This window comes from Onychostruthus taczanowskii, unplaced genomic scaffold (assembly GCF_017590055.1).
Source record: "Onychostruthus taczanowskii isolate IOZ18803 unplaced genomic scaffold, ASM1759005v1 scaffold340, whole genome shotgun sequence".
Classification (NCBI taxonomy): Eukaryota; Metazoa; Chordata; class Aves; order Passeriformes; family Passeridae; genus Onychostruthus; species Onychostruthus taczanowskii.
In genome coordinates this window covers 47,009-54,047 of record NW_024500795.1, presented here as the reverse complement: position 1 = coordinate 54,047, position 7,039 = coordinate 47,009, and the positions used below count along the sequence as shown (strand labels likewise).

General features: G+C 54.0%; 1 protein-coding gene and 1 long non-coding RNA gene across 2 annotated transcripts; both read right to left on the bottom strand.

The window, feature by feature from the left end:
- Window positions 1-4: 4 nt before the first annotated feature.
- Window positions 5-5,236, bottom strand: LOC121339387 (EH domain-containing protein 2-like; the record flags this gene model as incomplete). The annotated part of the gene is made up of 3 exons (XM_041411130.1): window positions 4,801-5,236; window positions 568-629; window positions 5-490 (listed from the first exon to the last, which is right to left on the bottom strand). Coding segments are annotated over exons 1-3 (943 nt in total), but the record flags the coding sequence as incomplete, so codon positions are not given.
- A 747-nt stretch (window positions 5,237-5,983) lies between these two features.
- LOC121339388 lies at window positions 5,984-7,039 on the bottom strand. Its single transcript, XR_005953174.1, has 2 exons — window positions 6,878-7,039; window positions 5,984-6,114 (listed from the first exon to the last, which is right to left on the bottom strand). It is a non-coding gene; the product is annotated as an uncharacterized LOC121339388 (long non-coding RNA).

Sequence of the window (7,039 nt, the reverse complement as noted above, 5' to 3'; positions counted from 1 at the left end):
TTGCGGCGCGCGGCGTTGCGCGGCAGCTGGCGGATCTCCCGGAAGAGCTCCTGCTCCTCCAGCTCGAAGAGGCGCCGGTGCTCCTCGCGCAGCAGCGGCCGGTCCCAGAAGGAGCCCACGAAGACCCGCGGCACCTCGGGCGTGTCCAGGGCGCGGCCCAGGCTCCAGAGCAGCGCCCCGTAGACGCGCAGCAGCTGCTGGGCGCCCAGCGCGTCCGCCTTGTTGAGCACCACGCGCAGCTTCTCCTCGTGGCCGCGCAGCGCCGCCAGCGCCGCCGAGAACTCCTCCGAGATCTCCAGCTTGTGCGCGTCGAAGAGCAGGATCACCAGGTCCGAGCGCTCGGCGAACCAGCGCAGCACGGCCGGGAAGTGGTAGCCTGGAGACAAGTGTGGGGTTGGATCCCGAAATTCGGGTGGAAATCCTAAATCTGGCCTTAAATCTGAAATAATCCAACCCAAGAACCAGCGCAGCACGGCCGGGAAGTCGTAGCCTGGGGGAAATGTGGGGTTGGATCCCGAAATTCGGGTGGAAATCCTAAATCTGGCCTTAAATCTGAAATAATCCAACCCAAGAACCAGCGCAGCACGGCCGGGAAGTCGTAGCCTGGAAACAAGTATGGGAATGGATCCCTAAATTCGGATGGAAATCCAAAATCAATCCCAAATCAATCCCAAATTCTGAAATAGGAACCAGCGCAGCACGGCCGGGAAGTCGTAGCCTGGAAACAAGTATGGGAATGGATCCCTAAATTCGGATGGAAATCCAAAATTCAACCCTAATTCTGAAATAATCCAACACTAAAACCAGCACAGCATGGCCGGAAAATATGGGATTGGATCCTGAAATTCGGATGGAAATCCAAAATCCAGCCCTAATTCTGAAATAATCCAAGCCAAGAACCAGCGCAGCACGGCCGGGAAGTCGTAGCCTGGGAAACAAGTGTGGGGTTGGATCCCGAAATTCGGATGGAAATCCAAATTCCAGCCCTAATTGTGAAATAATCCAAGCCAAGAACCAGCGCAGCACGGCCGGGAAGTCGTAGCCTGGGAAACAAGTGTGGGGTTGGATCCCGAAATTCGGATGGAAATCCAAATTCCAGCCCTAATTGTGAAATAATCCAAGCCAAGAACCAGCGCAGCACGGCCGGGAAGTCGTAGCCTGGGAAACAAGTGTGGGGTTGGATCCCGAAATTCGGATGGAAATCCAAATTCCAGCCCTAATTGTGAAATAATCCAAGCCAAGAACCAGCGCAGCACGGCCGGGAAGTCGTAGCCTGGGGGGGAATGGGGGGATGGATCCCGAAATTCCGATGGAAATCCAAATTCCAGCCCTAATTCTGAAATAATCCAAGCCAAGAACCAGCGCAGCACGGCCGGGAAGTCGTAGCCTGGAAACAAGTGTGGGGTTGGATCCCGAAATTCCGATGGAAATCCAAAATCCAGCCCTAAATCTGCCCCAAATCCTGCCCTAATTCTGAAATAATTCATTGTAAGACCCAGCGCAGCACGGCCGGGAAGGCGTAGCCTGGAAACAAGTGTGGGCTTGGATCCCGAAATTCCGATGGAAATCCAAAATCCAGCCCTAATTCTGAAATAATTCATTGTAAGACCCAGCGCAGCACGGCCGGGAAGGCGTAGCCTGGAAACAAGTGTGGGCTTGGATCCCGAAATTCCGATGGAAATCCAAAATCCAGCCCTAATTCTGAAATAATTCATTGTAAGACCCAGCGCAGCACGGCCGGGAAGTCGTAGCCTGGGAACAAGTGTGGGGTTGGATCCCGAAATTCGATGGAAATCCAAAATCAATCCCAATTCTGAAATAATCCAACCCTAAAACCAGCGCAGCATGGCTGGAAAATGTGGGGTTAGATCCCGAAATTAGGATGGAAATCCAAAATCAATCCCAAATCCTGAAATAATCCAACCCAAGAACCAGCGCAGCACGGCCGGGAAGTCGTAGCCTGGGGGGAAATGTGGGGTTGGATCCCAAAATTCCTAAACCAATCCCAAATCCTGCCCTAATTCTGAAATAATTCTGAAATAATCCAACCCTAAAAGCAGAGCAGCCCGGCCGGGAAGTCGTAACCTGGAAAAATACGGGATTGGATCCCAAAATCCCGATGGAATTCCTAAATCCTGCCCCAAATCCTGCCCCAAACCCACCCCCCAAGGGATGGCTCAGCCCGGGGGGAGGGAAAAGGGAGTGGAAAGGGAAAAAAAAAGAGAAAAAATGGGAAAAAAAGGAGGAAAATGGGGGAAAAAAAAAATAAAGGAAAAAGTGGGGGGGGATGGGGGATAAAAGAGGGGGAAATGAGAAAAAATGGGGAAAAAGGGAGGAAAAGGGGGGAAAAGGTGGGGGGGAAGGGGAGAAAAAGAGGAGAAAAGGAGAAAAAAAAGGGGGGAAAAGGAAAAAGGGGGAAAAAAGGAGGGAAAGGGGTAAAAAAAGGGGGGAAAAGGAAAAAGGGGGAAAAAAGGAGGGAAAGGGGTAAAAAAAGGGGGGAAAAGGAAAAAGGGGGAAAAAAGGAGGGAAAGGGGTAAAAAAAGGGGGGAAAAGGGAAAATGGGGAAAAAAGGAGGGAAAGGGGCAAAAAAAGGGGGGAAAAGGTGGGGGGGAAGGGGAGAAAAAGAGGAGAAAAGGAGAAAAAAAAGGGGGGAAGGAGAAAAAAAGGGAAAAAAGAGAAAAAAGGGAGGAAAAGGGAAAAAAGGGCCCAAATCCCTGATCCTGTTTTGGGGCTGGAATCCCTGATCCCGGGGTGGATCCCAGGATGGGTTCCAGGGTGGATCCCCAGGGAAATCCCAGGGTGGATCCTAGTGGATCCCATGGTGGATCCCAGCCCAGCTCACAGCCCAGATCCCACCACAGCTCCCAGGATGGATCCTGGCAGATCGCAGGTCCCAGTGGATCCCAGCCCAGATGCCACCTCAGATACCAGGCTGGATCCTAGCGGATCCCACACCCAACTCACCAATTTAGGAACCCGTTCCCAGTGGATCCCACCACAGCTCCCACCCCCACCTTCTAGTGGATCCCACCCCCAACTCACTGACTGGGGAACCCATTCCCATTGGATCCCAGCCCAGATCCCAGCAGATCCCAGCCCAGCTCACCGGTTGAGGAACCCGTTCCCAGGGGATCCCAGCGGATCCCACCCCCAGCTCACCAGCTGAGGAAGCCGTTCCCAGCAGATCCCAGCCCATTCCCAGTTGATCCCAGCGGATCCCAGCCCAGTTCCCAGGGTGGACCCCAGCCCGTTCCCAGTGGATCCCAGCCCATTCCCAGTTGATCCCAGCGGATCCCAGCCCAGTTCCCAGGGTGGACCCCAGCAGATCCCAGCAGATCCCAGCCCCTCTCACTGGTTGAAGAAGCTGTTCCCAGTGGATCCCAGCCCGGATCCCAGCCCACTCCCAGCGGATCCCATCATCTCCCATCATCTCCCAGCAGATCCCACCCCACCCCACCCCCCTCACTGGTTGAGGAAGCCGTTCCCAGTAGACCCCAGCCCAGATCTCAGTCCATCTCCCAGCGGATCCCAACGAATCCCAGTGGATCCCAGCCCATTCCCAGCAGATCCCAGTGGATCCCAGCCCACCCGTCAGTTGAGGAAGCCGTTCCCAGCGGATCCCAGCCCAGTTCCCAGGGTGGACCCCAGCCCGTTCCCAGTGGATCCCAGCCCATTCCCAGTTGATCCCAGCGGATCCCAGCCCAGTTCCCAGGGTGGACCCCAGCAGATCCCAGCAGATCCCAGCCCCTCTCACTGGTTGAAGAAGCTGTTCCCAGTGGATCCCAGCCCGGATCCCAGCCCACTCCCAGCGGATCCCATCATCTCCCATCATCTCCCAGCAGATCCCACCCCACCCCACCCCCCTCACTGGTTGAGGAAGCCGTTCCCAGTAGACCCCAGCCCAGATCTCAGTCCATCTCCCAGCGGATCCCAACGAATCCCAGTGGATCCCAGCCCATTCCCAGCAGATCCCAGTGGATCCCACCCCTCGCACCGTTTGAGGAAGCCGTTCCCAGCAGATCCCAGCCCAGATCCCAGGGTGGATCCCAGCGGATCCCAGCCCATTCCCAGTGGGTCCCAGCCCAGTTCCCAGGGTGGATCCCAGCCTGTTCCCAGCCGATCCCAGCCAGTTCCCAGCGGATCCCAGAGGATCCCTGCCCCTCTCACCGGTTGAGGAAGCCGTTCCCAGCCCAGATCCCAGCCCATTCCCAGCGGATCCCAGCCCAGTTCCCAGCAGATCCCAGCAGATCCCAGCGGATCCCCCCCTCACTGGTTGAGGAAGCCGTTCCCAGCAGATCCCAGTGGATCCCAGCCCGTTCCCAGCGGATCCCAGCAGATCCCAGCCCAGATCCCAGCAGATCCCAGGGGATCCCACCCCCCTCACCAGTTAAGGAAGCCGTTCCCAGCGGATCCCAACCCAGATCCCAGTGGATCCCAGCCCAGTTCCCAGGGTGGATCCCAGCCCNGGTTAGGGGGTTTTTGGGGTTTTTTTAGGGGGCTTTGGGGTTTTTTTAGAGGGTTTTAGGGGGGTTTAGGGGATATTGTAGGGGGGTTTAGGGGATTTTAGGGGATTATAGGAGATCTTTTAGGGGATTTAGGGGATTTTAGGGGGATTGTAGGGGGTTTTGGGGGATTTTAGGAGATATTTTAGGGGATTTTAGGGGGATTTTAGGGGGTTTTAGGTGGTTTAAGGGATTTTAGTGGGATTTTAGGGGGTTTTAGGGGATATTTTAGGGGGTTTAGGGGATTTTAAGGGGCAGCAGATCCCAGCCCAGATCCCAGCGGATCCCCCGCCCTCACCGGTTGAGGAAGCCGTTCCCGAAGGCCTCCAGCTGCCGGAAGGGTTTGCTGGGATCCACCACCAGCGCGTTGCCCGGGATCAGCCCCGGCGCCGGGCCGTGCATGACGGCCACGAAGCCGTCGGTGCTGGGCTCGGGGCCCAGGCGCGCGCCCGGCACCGGCGCCTCCAGCAGGTACCGGATCAGGGAGCTCTTCCCGCTCGAGCACTGGCCCAGCACCAGCACCGCCGGCTTGGCCTCGAAGTCGGCGTCGGCCAGCGGCGGCCAGCGCAGCCCGGCGCGCCCGCACAGCTCCTCGGCCGGCAGCAGCTTCGACTTGTAGAGGGACTTCATGGACTCGGTCACCGGGGACACCGCGGCGGGCGCCGGGCGAGGGCGGCGCAGGCGGCGGAACATGGCCCGGGGGGAGACGGGGGGGGTTTGGGGGGTTTTTTAGGGGGATTGTAGGGGGTTTTGGGGGATTTTAGGAGATATTTTAGGGGATTTTAGGGGGATTTTAGGGGGTTTTAGGTGGTTTAAGGGATTTTAGTGGGATTTTAGGGGGTTTTAGGGGATATTTTAGGGGGTTTAGGGGATTTTAAGGGGGTTTAGTGAGATTTTAGGGGGTTTTGGTGGGTTTTAGGGGTTTTTTTTGGGAATTTTTAGGAGATTTTAGGGGGTTTAAGGGATTTTAGTGGGATTTTAGTGGGATTGTTAAGGGGTTTTAGGGGGTTTAAGGGATTTTAGGGGATTTCTTTGGGGGTTTTAGGGGATATTTTAGGGGGGTTTTAGAGGATATTTTAGGGGGATTTTTAAGGGATTTTAGGGGATTTTATAGGGGATTTTAGGAGATTTTTAGGGAATTTTAGGGGGATTTTTTAGGGGATTTTAGGAGGGAAAAATGGGAAAAGGGGGGAGAGGCTCAGCTGGAGAGGGGAACCATGGAGGGGGAAGGGAGGGATTCCCACCTGGATCCCCCAAATGGGGCAGAAAAAGGAGAATTTTGGGGGTTTTGTGTGGAAAACTGGAGCAGGAAAAGAGAATTTTGGGGATTTAGCCCCAAAAAATCCAGGTGGGAAAGGAAGGTCAAGGAGGGGGGGGTGTCCCAAAAATTGAGATTTAGGGATCTGAGCTGGAAAAACGAGGGAAAAAATGAGGATTTGAGGGGTTTTCCCTGCAAGAGTGATGAGAAAAACAAAGTTTTCGGGAGCTTTTCCCTTAAAAGGAGGGAAAAAACGGAGCTGGAGGAATTTTTTCCATAAATCCGAGCCAGAAGTGAAAGTTCAGGGAGGAGCTGCCGAAAACTGAGGGAAAATGAGGGCGCTGGGCTTTTTTCCTGTCAAAATAAGCAGAGAAATGAAGTTTTAGGGATTTCCTTATAAAATCAAAGGGGAAAAATGAGGATTTTCTTTTTTTTTTCCTGTAAAAATAACGAGAAAAACAAATTCGCACTTTTTTCCCCACAAAACCTAACCGGAAAAGGAACTTTTAGGGATTTTTTTTCGATAAAAACGAGTCCAAAACACGAAGTTTTTGGGATTCCCTGCCGGAAGTGGAGCAGGAAAAGGGAATTTTGGGGATTTTTTTCCCAGAAAAACAAGAAATCCCAAACTTCCCCCACCCAAAGAGGCGGAAACCCCAAAGTTCCCGGCATTTCCTCTCTCCCCATTCCACAAAAATCCCTTTGCCCTCCCTGCCCGGGGGAAAATCCCCATTTTCTGCCCAAAATTCTTATTTTCCACCCCAAAAATCCCCATTTTCCCACCCCGGTATTCCCATTTTTCTGCCTCAAAATTCTCCATTTTTCCACCGCAAATTCCCCGGTTTTCCACACCAAAAATCCCCGTTTTCCTCCCCAAAATCCCCCATTTTTCCACCCCAAAATCCCCATTTTCCACTCCAAAATTCGCTTTTTTTTCCCCCTGGCGCGGCCGGGGCGGGGCCGGCGCCGCTCTCGGAGTTTTTTTTTTTTCCCGGATTTTTTTTTCCCCGAAGTTTTTCCCCCGGTTTTTTTTTTTTTTTTTTTTCCCGAAGTTTTTTTTCCCGGATTTTTTTTCCCTCGGATTTTTTTTTCCCCCAGTTTTTTTTTTATTCCCGACCTTTTCCCGGCGCTTTTCCCGCTCCTTTTCCAGGGATTTCGCCCCAAAGCCGCGGGCGCGGCCGCTCCGAGCCTCAAAAACCTCCGGAGGGGGTGAAAAAACCCCTTAATTTGCATAAATTTCCATAAATTTCCATAACCCCAGCCCGCCGGCAGCGCTGCG